This window comes from Stylophora pistillata, chromosome 5 (assembly GCF_964205215.1).
Source record: "Stylophora pistillata chromosome 5, jaStyPist1.2, whole genome shotgun sequence".
Taxonomy (NCBI): Eukaryota; Metazoa; Cnidaria; class Anthozoa; order Scleractinia; family Pocilloporidae; genus Stylophora; species Stylophora pistillata.
The window spans coordinates 15,676,886-15,691,732 of NC_142523.1; the positions used below are offsets into that span (position 1 = coordinate 15,676,886).

At 37.7% G+C, this 14,847-nt stretch overlaps 3 protein-coding genes across 3 annotated transcripts in view; 2 read left to right on the plus strand and 1 right to left on the minus strand.

The window, feature by feature from the left end:
* Nucleotides 1-1,244, plus strand: part of LOC111324220 (conserved oligomeric Golgi complex subunit 5) — a 30,611-nt gene extending 29,367 nt beyond the window's left edge. Inside the window, exon 24 of the mRNA XM_022927714.2 lies at nt 1,161-1,244. Within this exon, the coding sequence (XP_022783449.2) occupies nt 1,161-1,244 (84 nt within the window). The remainder of the gene's footprint in view (nt 1-1,160) is intronic.
* LOC111324258 (uncharacterized) overlaps nt 1,159-14,847 on the plus strand; it is a 28,467-nt gene continuing 14,778 nt past the window's right edge. Inside the window, exon 1 of the mRNA XM_022927770.2 lies at nt 1,159-1,240. The gene's annotated coding sequence lies outside the window, so the exon portion shown is untranslated. The remainder of the gene's footprint in view (nt 1,241-14,847) is intronic.
* Nucleotides 11,718-13,349, minus strand: LOC111324234 (transcription factor HES-2). Its single transcript, XM_022927736.2, has 4 exons — nt 13,159-13,349; nt 12,953-13,048; nt 12,746-12,839; nt 11,718-12,376 (listed from the first exon to the last, which is right to left on the minus strand). Exons 1-4 carry the CDS (start codon nt 13,225-13,227, stop codon nt 11,964-11,966), a joined length of 672 nt encoding a protein of 223 aa, XP_022783471.2. The 5' UTR covers nt 13,228-13,349; the 3' UTR covers nt 11,718-11,963.

The window sequence follows — 14,847 nt, forward strand, 5'->3', positions numbered from 1 at the left end:
GAAACGACCGTTATATTACTACGGTTAGAAACTATCAACATTTAGACCTTCCAGAAGTGACTAACATGTGAGTTCTCCCTGTAATATCCATACATTATACAGCCAAAGGGTAACGAGAATACTCAAACTGATCAAGTACACATTGTTACCTTGAATTAACACCAAATTCTCGTTAAACACAACGAATATATGAAATTCATATATCTGAACTGCGGTTATAGAAACGTATTTGTGCACGATCCTCGCAGTAAAGAGCACTATTTAAGCAATAGTGAAATTCAGGCCTGTACAGGATTCGAACCACTGACCTCTGCGATACTAGTGCAGCGCTAACAAGCCAACTGGGAGCAGGTCATCAAGTTATTCGACATAAACCCATACGATGATAAATCAAACACAACGAATATATGAAATTCATATATCTGAACTGCAGTTATAGAAACGTATTTGTGCACGATCCTCGCAGTAAAGAGCACTATTTAAGCAATAGTGAAATTCAGACCTGAAAAAATTCAGGCCTGTACAGGATTCGAACCACTGACCTCTGCGATACTAGTGCAGCGCTAACAAGCCAACTGGGAGCAGGTCATCAAGTTATTCGACGTAAACCCGTAAGATGATAAATCAACCACAACGAATATATGAAATTCATATATCTGAACTGCGGTTATAGAAACGTATTCTCGTTACTTATTTACAAGAAAATGTGTAACCGTGACAGCTATAAAGGAGAATCAACAATCAGATCTTGATATTCAATGGGTTAATTACGACAACCACTACAAACCCTGTTATTCACTCGCACCCAATCAAGCCCTCCAACAACTTAACTCAAGATTTATTAGAAATTGGTTGGCTCACAGTTCACTTTTTTTTTTTCGCTATTCTTAGTTTTGTAAAAATTCGGGACCACCTTGATTTATCTACACCAAGGAACTTGAAATAAAATCTCAAAATATTCGTTTCTAGGCCACTCACGTTCTCTCGCGCCTGAGATGGTTTGTATGTCTCTACATAGAATTTTTATTGGCTCCCAGTGACATATATCTTTGATTTGATTGGCTGCTGTTTGCTTTGGGTCTGATTTTACTCTATCAAAAAGCCTTTCTCACGTCACATCTAGTAATAAGTCAACTGAAATGTTATTGTTTTGTCTGAAGGTGGCTGGATGGTCATTAGGGTTCTATTCTCAGTGGCTGGATAACCATACCTCAGAGGAAGAGAAGCTTGCACTTATAAGGTAAGGGTGTCATTATGTTAGATGATTTCTCGAACACTTAGTTGAAATTTCTTTTTTCTGGCTTAACTTTCTTACACGTACAACTTATAGCCTCGTCCCCCAACTTTTAAAGGTGTCACTTGTCAGGCTATCGATCTTCGTGCATCGTTATCGTTTCCGACTTAACTAGCGACTCACTTTAAGTTACGTGCAACAGCCTGCATTTTAAGTATGTACCTTCGCGATGCTGACTCTCGTCAAAGTGACTTTCAACCCTAAATCTCTCATGTTTCCCAGCTTAACTCTGGTCAAACGAAAATGAGATTGGTAGTATAAAAATTATAATAAACTTATTGACAGGGATAGAATCATCCCTTGAAAGATATTTTAAGAGAAGATAGCCTCCGAAGACTGTTACACAACAACAGAATAAACAGAAAATTCGGAGAAGAAAGGGCGTACACAAATACCGCCCACAGAAAAGCTACAACAAGTTCTCTAATTTAAAATTCAGCGCGGAGAGCGAAAAGTAAAAGTTTTCACCTAAAAGAAAGAGGTGTTGAAGGTGTCAAATTAAAATTTAAAAAGTATTTTCCTGATCGTGAATTTGACATAGAATTTGATCTAAAAAACAAGCCTGAGAATAGTCGAAAGTATAAGAAGTAGGAATTTCCCAGGAACTCCTGTACGAGGTTAATTTTTTTACCAGAAAGATTTACTCTCTTCTTTATCATGCAGATCGACATATTAAAATATAGTTTACCGTGAAATATACCACAACAAGTTCTAATTACCGTAGAAACTGGACATCTGCTTTAATGTCAAATTCACGACCGCAGTAAGAAAAAGCTGACAGAAATTGTGCCTGAAAGATAAGACTGCCAAAAGGGAATAGGAAATAATCAACTTGTTTATTACAATTTTTGTAGCGAATGGCTTATAGTAATGTAGCATTTCCATTCCTTTTCCCAACACCAATATAAGGAAACCTTTACAATATTCTCAGATTAGATACAGATCTATTTTTATCGTTGAACAATTATAACCAATGATAAGTTGGTTTATCCACTGGGTAAAATGTACAAAAGTATATCTATCGATCAGTCAATCATTTGCTCGGCTTGTCTGGCCGTTGGGTCATCCACCTTCGGGACCTGCTACTAGCATGTTTGTCTATTAAACTGACCATTCGTTCGTTTGTCCGTCCTTCTTTTGCCCTTGTGTCCATCCTTTCAGTCTGCCTTTTGGTCAGTTAGACTGTGAAACAGCTAGCTAACTCAGACAATGTGCCAGTCTTATTTCGAGCAGTCGGTTGAAATTACAAGTGATAACCTGTGTCTTAACCATATTTGGCTGTTCATTTGTGATCTGCAGAGGCACACTGGAGGCATACGTTCAGTCAGTCAGATCACGTGGAGAAAAAGAATTTGTACCAGTGTATCCTATCATGCTTAGGATTCTTCAAGCTGCGAGCACTACATAAGGTTCTTAACCCTACGGTGACAGGAAGAAAAGCAAACAAACAGATAGACAAACAAAAACCAACATCAACATAGGATCCAAAAAATAACGTAGCATATTCCTGGAAGTTCGTTTCCATTTGAAACTTTCCATGTTTGAAAGAAAAAGAAATTAAGGTAATTTTTATAGATAAAAATATGGGCAAATGTGGTTATTAAATTTTATAGATAGACAAGCAAAAACCAACATCAATATAGGATCCAAAAAATAACGTAGCATATTCCTGGAAGTTCGTTTCCAGTTGAAACTTATCATGTTTGAAAGAAAAAGAAATTAAGCTAATTTTTATGGTGGGTCGACAGAAAACAGGGATATGAAATTGTCAAATGTGTATGTAACGGCTTATCGTTAGAAGGCACCGAACTTCGAATGCCAATTCTTCACATTCTCAATTGGTTGATGTTATACTTTAATTGAAACACATTCCCTAAATAGAGGGGCATGAACAAATGAGACTGGTGACGACCTTACATCAGAGGACTTAACCTGGATAAGTTTAAGAAATAAGGAGATACCAGGAACTGAGAATTAACTTGGATTGTTAAAAGGGGAATTTGAAAGGCACCTTAAAAGTAGAAAAACCTTCAGTGGAGTCTTGAAAAGTTTTTCCAAGATTGATTAAGGTTAAGCTAAAACCAGATTCCAGTTCTTGGGCCTCTAAGCCCATGGAATAAAGGTGTTTAATATAACTCAACTTTGAACTTTGCACAAGCCCAGAGTTAAAAGCTAATGAAATGGAATATTCCAACGAGTTTGCTTGCCCCCTTGGCGCAAGTTTTACTGAATACATATTTAACTGAAAAGGAATGTTTGGATCTTGGAGTGTGGACTTGGTGTAACTTGAGCCGTATGGTTGAGTTAACCCCTTGTTGATTTCCTCTTATATTAGTAGACGGCACATCTGATTTTCATAAGAATTATTTTGCGGAAATAGCACATTTGGCCATATTTGTGAGCTTTTTGGCCTGTAATATTCATTGTTGTTTTCCACTGTTGTTCAAAAAACGGTGAAGAGGACTCCCTTTCATGTTAATGTTTGCCAATTATATCCGGTCATTTACGCAGTTATCAACTAGGGGGGCCTTGCGACGCATGTGGAAAGATATTTGCTCTCGCCTGAAAGATAAGTTGAAGATAAATTCTGTGATATCTTAACAAAGAGAAAATGAGATGTTTGACTTGAATCTGCAGCATAAAGAAATTGGGCAAGAAATTGAATTTGATTTCTTAGTGGTTTTGTGGTTACATCCTAATGGGCACACCCGTTAGGGACGGCGTCTTGTTGTCTAGGACGCCTGTTTAACTTGTTTCCTTGATGTTTGTTTGGCTGGAAATGTGTATTAGATATTCATGAAGGTAGAAGTTCATCTACGGCACAGTTCTTTTTCCTTATGATAGTTGTTTTTGAGTTGCCAGAGCTTTCAGCTGCGGTAAAAGTTATTTTGCTTTATCCTCACAAAAGATTGCCGAACACCTGAGAGAACTGTACAGTTTGAATTTGTGGTTTCCTCATTTCCGCCTCTAGAGATAAAGAATCCTTTGTGTAGGACGTTACCACGTTTACAAGCTACGTGCTTAAATGATGAATGGTTTGTCATGTTCACATATTACGCAAGAAACATCGATTCATTGTTTAGTTTTATTGCCTCTAAATGAAGAACTTGAATTGGGGAATCCAAGGTCAAGCACAATAGTGCCTTTCATTGAACTTCAAACAAGAAAAAGGAGAATAAAGATATTTTTAAACGGTTGTTAGTTTGTTTGGCGAGTCTTCAAGTCACGAACGGCTACATTAATTTGCTGCAACTCCTGTTAAACATTGACAGGTTTCTGGTTTGTTTACTCGATTGGCTTATGTATGTTTTAAAAAGTCGGACACGGAATACGTGTTATCTATGCATCTAAAGCTTTGTGGTACTATATCAGCTTTTTAATTATCTTCTGAGCAATTAATTAGTTGTAACGGAAACATCATTCATGTTTCAACAATGTCAGTAGCTTGCTGAAAAAAAGAAATAGATATCAGTTCTCTCTTTCAATTCTTTGTCAGTTTTTGAAGGGAAAATTTTATCAATGTATGAAATACACTCACGTACAGAAAATAATATATACAGTGTAATCTTTGCGGGAGACATATTTAAAATCAAGGGATTCCCGATTTATTCTCTTCACAAAGGCTCCTTAGAGGATTTTACAGATTACTTTTTCAGAGAGGAAATGATTTGGTTAAACCAAACCCTAATCGTACATTTTCCTGCTTATACCTCAAACAATAATAAACAGGCTTGTTAGACTGTGTGAAAAGATTAATCTTTGTGATGTTTAATCTCTGATGAAGCAGATGTTTTTCCGGAGAGTTTAGGAAGTCACGTCCAAGCCTTGAACACAGCAAATTGATGAAGTTGTTCCAACTTTGCGGTTTTGTCGATTTGTAGAGAGAGGAGCTTACAAGCTCGTATTGTTAGAAAGCATATGCCTTCCGATAGTTAATACGTACGAGTCATACACAACCCAGGTGGGCTTCTTTTTAAGCGGTTCTTAAGTTTTCCCCCAAGCTACAAGAGGATCATGATACTCTCTTACCTACGCTTAATAAAATTTACTCGGACTTTACTTCTCGGATTCCTAAATCCACGGTAATACTGCCTTTTCGAGTTTCTTGTCTGCTCGGCGCAGTTCTTACTCTTAGATTCACATTATTCTGTTCGCACTTAGACAGGATTGGTATGAATTAAAGTTTTGAAAGCTTCTGGACCACCCGCTCTGGCAGAAGAGACACCCATGCAACATTTTCCTTACGATTTTTGAGGGCCGCTCTAAGCGAGCTAAGCTTGTTGTTTGTGAGTTGGTAGGATGGTTAGAAACTTTCTGCTTCTGAATATGCACCAAATGTTCCTTGAAAACTATTATGATTTGTCTTATCATGGGGGGTCAAAGTTGAAACAAGTTGACTATCGTTTCGTAGCAACATTTCGTTAATTTCAGGGAAAGTGAGTGTTCCTGAAAGTTCGTTTTTTAAAACACTTGGAACTGTGGTTACCATACGAGACGAGAAATCTTCAAATTCAAAACAACTCTCTAGATAAATCATTCCTGAGGTTTTGTATTTAGACACTGTCCACTGCCCCCTCCCTCCCTACACACCCAAACACAACTCTCCATAGCAACAGATAGACAAGGAGCTATATATCATAGTTGGTTGTTATATTGGATCCCTTTTTCCCTTTCATGTACGTTTCATATACCGCGTGCTAAACACCTTAGCTACTGGTGTGAAAAAAGATTTTTTATATCGGTGTAAGCTATCGCTCATTCCTTTCGATCTTTTTCTTTATTATTCTCATGTACACAAACCATTTTTACCACGTAATAGATGTCAAGAACATAACTGACCAAAGAATGCTTAGTACGTGTATAGCTCCCAATCAGTCCAGACTGACAGACTGCAAATGACATTATTACCGTACAGTCACCTTTGAGCCTGTGTTCCAATGAATGTGTTCAAATGGGATCTTTAGTAAACAAAAGGTTTTTTTTTCACCACCACAGAAAAGCGTGTGGGTTCTTTTATGTCTTTCTGTACACGGAAATCTGCAAAACATTACATTGTGAAAGTTCTCTACGCTTGTAGCTTGTGTTCAAGTGAAAGTGTGTTCAAATAGGATCTTAAGTAGACAAAGGGTTTTTTTTGTTACCGCCGAAGAGCATGTGTGTTTTTCACGTCTTTCTGTACGCGGAACTCTGCAAAACATTACGTTATAAAAGTTCTATACGCTTGTACGAGCTTCACTAAGTCCAGCTGAATATTGTGAGGCAAATATCCGTGTAAACAATTCGGTTTCTTATCATCGATAATAATTGACGTCAATTACCAACGTCACAGATTCTCATAGCACGTGGATCTTGGAATCGATCCGTTTGATGTTCTTTTTATGATTTTCAGCACACACAGTTAGTTACTGTAACAAAAATTTCGCCTAAACAGCCGCGCTGTGACTGATAGTCACCCTTCCTTGCGAGCATACTTGCCATTAACCTGATGATGCGACGTCTATCGCTCAGGGACAATTTGAACGCAAAAATAGTCTTGAATGGCGCGAGCCGCTGCGAGTGTCGTCAAGCTTACGTCAGCCTCAAATAAACTTCGAAAAAGTTGACTCTTGTTTCAAGGCGTCGTAATTGGGCGCAAAATTGAGATAAAGAAAATCCGAAAATTAAAAAAAAAGTGCATTCCTATGTGTCTCTTATGGACCTGATATGGGTTTTTAATACCACTATGGGCCATCTAAGTCGACTTAATTTGTTCACCTAATTGCCGTTTGTAGTGTACCCTGTGAACGCACTGTTCAACTGGAAAGGATTGACGCACAACTATCTGCCTCATTTACTTTGTAGTAACTCAAACAGAGCAATTAAACCTTCTTATATTTGCTTGACAGCTAGTGGCGCTTTAATTTTCCAAGCAGGTGCAAATTCACTACGTTGCTATGCGAAGGTTGGCGAAGTGGTAAAAAACATTGTTCATCTTGTTGACCGTGTAATCGTGCCATAAGCAATGTGGGTTTTGTTTACTTGAAACTTGAGTTTCATTTTACGTTGAGAAATAAAGACTTTGGATTACACTAATTGAAGCTTTTTCGAAGAGGGTTTTCTTTTTATTAACCAAAAAACAAACGCTCCAGTCTTTGAACCGTGAATTACTGACATGTAACTTGGCAGTGGCCATGCGTTCTTTGTAGTAAGCTTCATATAATTCGCCTTTTGTCCATTCACACTTTAATTAGTTATATTAGCACATGTTAGTATTTCAAACAGTAATGGAGAGTTTGAAGGCAGTCGGCTAGAGCTCCTCCAAACTCTTTCCTTCCAAATTGTATGAAGACTTAAATTAGAATTCGTCACTTAAGCGTACTTAACAGAAGTTAGCCCCTCTGTTGTTTGACAACTTCTTTGTTCTTGAATATAAAATCAGCGTCGCTTTTTGTTATAACATCTAAGGATTCATAAACAAAGAAAGTCTTTAAACTGATGACCTTTTGACGGCTCTTTCAAATACTGGTGATCATTATTAAGTCCGGCCTTTATAAAAAAGAATTTGTCACTAAATTTGCCTCCAATCTAATTTCTTTTTTTACTAAGCTTTCGGGAGATTAAGCGCAAACCAATCAAAGAGAAATAATTCCTCGTATTTCATACTTTGCCATGCCATACAGCTTTAAGGCTAATCGTTTCCCTACTATTCACCTAGGTAACAGGAAAAAATAAGCAACGTGGTCTCAAAGTCTACCAACAGGTTTCAAACCATACCTCCTTTGTGACATGGTAAATATTTTCCGCATATTTTCCTGTTAACCCGATGATAACAATACGTATTTACCTTCCGAGACATCGCAACTCTGTGGTATTGATAAATTTGACAGTGCATCTTTCTACCGGCAGATGTCTGGAACGCGTGTTGCACGGGTGGGATATTAACTGACTTGTCGTGTAATACCTGCTAGGGCAGGTTCTTCTAAGTACGTTGTATTGAGGTTTTACCAACACTTGTCGACTGATCTGCAAATCTAATAAAGATTTCTAAATAATTGAGTTTGAAATGAAAATAAAACACAAAAGGAACATAACAGGTAGGTCAAAAAAGACAGTCTGTCCAGATTAATTTGTATTGATTGGCAACGAATCTGCCGGGATTTCGAGTGATAAACTTCGCTCAAGATTCAAGTTTCTCTGTAGTGTAATTGCCCATTGATAATTGGTTGTAACAATTCTTCACGGATAGCATCTCGTTCCCGAAAATGAGCTGATAATAGCTATTCGAGACATTCGCAGCAACTGCCAATGAATATGGCAATCAATGTACAATGTTTCCTAAATTTCAACCGGTTAATTCAGGTACAAGAACTCAGACACGTGCCGATTTAGACTGCCTTTTTTTCATTCGTTTTAATAAGTTTGGAGAAGCTGTAGCAGGTCTCCTTTGGAGTCAAGAATGAACTTTTCAGGTGGTTCTGTTTAATTTCTAGTTGTTGACGTTTCTTTTTGCTGGTGTCCGGAATTTTAAGGAAGTTGTTTCGCAATTTAAAAACTATCGAGAATACTACTGTTGGTTCACTCGGTGGCTCCAGCTCTGGACTTATTAAATGACAATCACCCCTGGGTGTTGTGGTACTTTTTGTTATAACCGACATTGAAACTTTTTGGTATGTGAATGAAATTCCACTAAGTGAACTTTTGGATCGACTTGATGAGTGGATTGTACTTTACCATTAAAACCAATTTGTGTAACTTTTCAAATGACAGCTTCTCAACATTACTTTTATGCGGTACTGTCTATTGTTTTGGTGCAAGGTGGTTCTAACTGTAAAATTCATGGCAGACAAAAGCCGAGCAGTGGTGTGGGTTACCATTCAAACAAAAGCAATTGAGCAGTTTTTTTTTTTTTTTTTTTTTTTTTTTTTCATGTTGAACTATGATGTATGCAGTGATTCTAACTCAAAAGCCTGTCGATAAATTCCTAGTGTGTGATTATTCAAACTGAGAAGGCCTTCGGGCAGTTCTTTTCATGAGGAACTGTTTACTTTGTTATATAAAAAGTGGTTCTAGCTCAAAAGTCCCAGTGTGTCAGTATTCAAATGCAAGCTGTTCATGTTGATTAGTGTATTCTTATACTGCATTTTATACCATAAAGTCGCGCAAAGTGATTCGGTAATTAGCATTTTAGTGTCCATGAAACCCCAGTGTGTAAACGTTTAAACTAAAGCTTATGAACAGTACTTTTATGTGGCACGGTTCAGTGCTCACTTTTGTGTCAAAGTGTATGTAATTATCTTTTGTAGTCAGCTTAGGCTCTCTTAGGGGTGAAGGATCAATACAACCTGTTTTTGCAGGTATCACGCGCACGAAAGAACTGAATTGGGCACCTGCAAAGCTGCACTGAGAGCTTGCGGCAACTTCTATCGAACCAATCTTCTTTGTCAAAAGAGGTTCCGGTTAAAAATCACTGATTATCCCTATAAGATTATCCATAAAGCTGCAAAAACTCGTCTGGAACTATTTCTGTAACTTTTCCTTCCCCTTTGAATATGATTTCAAACGATTCCAGTCGTAATTTTATCCTAGTGCTTTAATCCTGAAAACCAGACGGACGCTTGAAGGTTGAAGATGTTGTTGATACAATTTTACCCGGCTATACTCTTGAGCCATTTTGATTTGGATGTTGTGTATATATATATATATATATAGAGATATATACTGGCACGTTCAAAATAATCTTCTAAGTGTTTTATCGCCATTTTAATTGACCAGTATTCCATTGGTTTTGGATACACTGACGTTGTGCAAACGTAAGAGTTCACATGTGCGTAGCATTCATGATCTGTAAGATACAAATCACCTTCTTCTATCTGTACATCGCTACTGATCTATCGCGCCTTCAGGCTCACCAGTCATTGCGGCCTCGTTAGATCAAAAGTTATTTTCCAACTTTAAAACTGTGCAAGAACTTTGTAGAAGGTCTTTCAAGAATCGAGAATAATCGAATCCTTCTTAGGCGAGTTTTGAGATTTTCGACAAGGAAAAAAAGACAGAAGAAGTGTGCAGAGATTAAAATTAGTTTCAGTCAGTCCGCATTTTTCCCGTAGCCGTTTCCGGCGGTTTCATTTTTAAAGGAAACATAACGGCCAAGTCATGTTTCTGTTATGCAAAGTGGAATATGTTTTAAATTTACGCTGTATCATGTTTATTTTTATAAAGAAACGGTATCTGTTTGCCGTGCTATTTTCTATTTCTTGCTATATTGTGTCCGTTGGCACTGTGAAAACTGATAACGGAAGTAATATAAGAAGGCTATTAACATGAGACTTAATATAACTGTCAAGTTTTGCATAACTGTTTTAAAATGAAAACAAGGTTTAAAATGTCAGAAAAAATATTTAATGCTTAATTTTATCTCAGACAGAAATGAAAGTTCCGAAATTTTGTTTTAAAACTTCGAAAAGAGGAAATCGTCCTCGAATCAAATCATGGAAGTTCAAATCAGCTTAGTTGGGAAGATGTCTTGATCCCTTGGCTTGTCTGCCTTCAGAAAATTAAGGATTGAAACTAAGTGTTTTTAATATCTAATTAATTGTTTTTAGGCCGTTTCTCATGATCTTCGGAGATTCTTCACGAAACATGTTTGGTTAGTCCTATTTACCGGCGAAATGATTAAGATCTTGGTGTTGTAAAGCCAGAGTTTTCATAGTTAACGTGTTCCCATTACAGCAACCAGAAGTTCTATTAAGTTGGTCGACAGAACAACTGAATAATGTAAACAGAATTTAAGACTCCGAAAGCTGAAGAATAAGTTGAAGCAAGTGCCAAAAGAAATGGAACTTGTTCGAATGGATCTCACGGTACAAAATCGGATGGTTCCTTAAACGTGCAACACCGTTAAACTTAACATTCTTAGCAAATTATTGATGATAAGCTGAATGTTCTAGAATCTCTTGAGTCGATACAAAAATTTCATCCAGTTCAAGCAGGTGCCTTTTGAAAGCGGAACAAACTTTGTCGGATGCAAAAACATGACTAACTCAAAAGCAATTGAAATTTTGGTGATCTATTATAGCACAAAAGCTTTTTTTCTTATTCTTCGTTTAGGAAATCGCGTGCACTGAACGGAATGCCAAAACAAAACAAAACAATTGTAAGCGTACGGGGGTATTCAGGTTATTGAAGGCTAAAGTATTCATGACAACCTCGTGTTTCCGTTTCAAGGCACATGGTGAAGAAATAAGTGGAACAAAAAGCTCCCAAACGATTTCACTTTCGATCGAAAGTCGTAGACACCCTTCAGAGTTTGAGCTATACACTTAAAGTTTGTCGACAGGACTGATAGGCTACCGAGAGCTCGACAAGATTGTATAACTTTTTTGAAGGATTATAGCTTTTGTTTGATAAAACAAAGAGAAATTGCGAAAAAAACAGGTCATTAGTATTTGATTGAATGGATATCTTTATTGTAAACACTTTTCTGTATCAAATTTCAGTCGTAAAAATATGTTTATCCTTAAACTTTATAATATATATTTTCATATTTCTTTTTACAATGCCACTTGTAAAGTTATTATTTACATATTTGATTCGATTCAGTACAAAAATATATAACTTTTATGGCAACCCAATGGTTTAAGTAATTCTTGGATTAACCCTGAAGAAGTCAACAAAGTTTATTTTCATTTATCTACCATGGCCTCCAAACATTAGTTCTTTGAGCTGGATTCATATGTCTGGGTTGTTGCTGTCGAGAGGAGAAGTTAAATCCCGTATCTCGTGTTCTGCACGTTGAGGCAGGCGATAAATCTCGCGTCAGACCCCCTGAGGAAGCTGATAAAACAGGTGACACTTGAAGTGGAGATGGTGGTGGAGACGGAAAAGGAATCATGACGGGTTTTAAGGGTGCCATGAACCGAAGACTCTCTGTGCTAAAGACAGGGACAGCGGTTGGGCCGTTTCCTTGGCAACGAGATGCGAGGTGCGCAAGGAAATTTTCTCTGAGTTCATCATTGGCCTCAAGAGACGTCATTTTCCTTGAGATCTCTGCAGTACATTGCACGTAATTTGCTCTGAATTCCGGAAAATTGGCGGTATCCAGTGCTGAAAGATAAAAGAGATTTTCATGGTTCACACAAGGTTAAAAACATAGTTTTCGACTCGTCAGTTTCTCTCCCTTAAGATAAGGATGTGGTACTGTTGAGGTTGCGGGAAAAAATCAACAACAACAACAACAAAAGTTCATCTTCAGGAGTGATGAAACCTCGACTCAACCAAGTTTAAAATTTGGGATGGAAAAGTGATCTGGAACAACAGATACTTAATCTCGAGTTTCTGCTCTAATAAATGAATCACTGAGTATTTGATATACGAACATTGATAATAATTCATCTCTTTGACGATTGAGGACAAATAGGGACTGAACAATACTTATAACAAACGATCTGAAGACAAAATTGCCAATAAAAGTACCTTGGTGTTTTTGTTCCAATCTTTTGCGTTCCCGAAGATAATGTACTGTCATCTCCAAAACATCAGCTTTCTCCATTTTCGAATACCGAGATGCCTTGAAATTAATGTGAAATTAATTGTAAATAAATATTCTCCCGTGAATCCTAACCAGCGTTAGCTAAATGAATTAGAACCTTGGAATTAGCATTTTACAAATTAGTTACTTACATCTTTATTCAACGCTTCAAGAATGAGAGATTTCAACTCGTTCAGACTTTCATTAATCCGTTTTCGTCTCATTTTCTCCATGAGAGGTTTTTTCGCCTGTGGAGCACAATAAAATTTGGTTAAACATCATTCTTAAGTAATACGAGAGGTTGACGAATGTTTATAAATATTACAGCGTTGATTAATTGATGTAGACCTTGGCCTACCTTTCGTTTTTCATTCAAAATTTTGCTGACGTAGTCCGAAGGTTGATTACAGAAATTTATCGTCGCCATCTTGAATGAGTCGGAAGAGAATGACCTCACCTGTGTACCGATCGAGCGCAATTTGCGTGTGGCGGTCGTGTGCCAAACATTCACTTTTTATGGCAGCCTCCGTGGGAAAATTCTTTCGGCCTTGTGTCATCAATCGCAAATATTTACCCTCACATTTACAAGGACAATAACCATAACAGCTGAGAACAATACAACTGACCTTTATAATGGTAGGTCGTGGGAACGGTCTCTTCTGATTGGTCAGTTTCTTGAGGCGCACGACAAACTGCAGGAACAAAGCTTCAACGTCGCCATCCGCTCGTGACGAGCGTGAGACCAGTCCCCGCTGATTGGTTGAGAGCACAAGCAGCGCCTGTGTTGAATTACTTACAAAAAAGACAGTATACACAAGCTGAAAACAAAAGTTCTACAATTGAAGTGCCTCGATGAAAGACCGCGGAGAGGCCAAACAGAAGAAAATCATTTCTCAACGGAAGAGTGTCTAGTCATCTTGACATATTTTTTGCCACGAGGTTATCGCACTGACGTGTTGAAAACGTGATAAGTTTTTAATGGTTTTCCTGCGGGGCGTTTAGACACTCATTTACACAACTTCATTTAAATGAGGAGTCGCCAACAGAGCGTAAAATGACATGCACGTGCTATTTCTTTTCACAGCGTCCAAATCTATTGTCACTCCTTTCATTTATACCAGGATTGTCTCGGCGCAAGAATTACTCTGCGGTTTACTCGGTGGATTTTCATGACAATAGAAGTCGGATCTTTCCCACGGTCCGAGAATAAAGAACATTTTTTCACTGTCTATGCGTTATTATTCGCGCTGTTGGAGTTTTGTCATGTTAAAACACAACCACGAGAACACTAAAGGGAACTAAGTAAACTCTAAATGAGCTTTGAAGGGCTCTTATATCAAGATCATTCAGAAAATTTTTGCGAGGCAATGGTCAAAGGGCGTTGGGTATCGCTTCGTCTTGGTTATTATTTGTCTGGTTCAGATGGAAAATGTTTTTTGATTTGCAAGTAAAAACGAAATATCTCCCGACACGTGCCACCCCACGCAGACAGGAAAGCAAAAGCGGAACTTGTCAATACAAATCAAATTTCGGAATTAAGATTCCAAAGACTTGGGCGGCTAAATATTAAATCTTGTCCGTATGGGCTTAGCTTGCTTTGCTCTATCATTAGAAAATGTTTAAGCGTATTAATTACATCGGCAAATGATTTTCAAAGGAGGCAAATATATAAACGTGATGAGTAAAGCTGACGTGTGTAATTTCACGTTTACCACCCGCGAGAAGTCTACAAATACCATATCTGACTTTCATCAGAAGGTTAATATCATTTTTTCTCACACCGTAGGCTGTGTGGTTAGCAGTTCATAAAGTTCAGTATCATTTATCAATATAACCTCAGAGTGACAGATACGTTATTGTCTTCGAAACACTTTGTTTTAGTTCCGGTAAATTATTGCTAAACGTTTCATAGATGAGGAATGAAATCTCTTTAAACCCAAACAGCCACATTCTCCGCCGTCAAATAAACGGTTCATAGACGTTGGCATCAAAAGGAAGTCTTATAGACTCCTATGCAAATTTCCCTCACTAGTCAGGCGGGAAACGG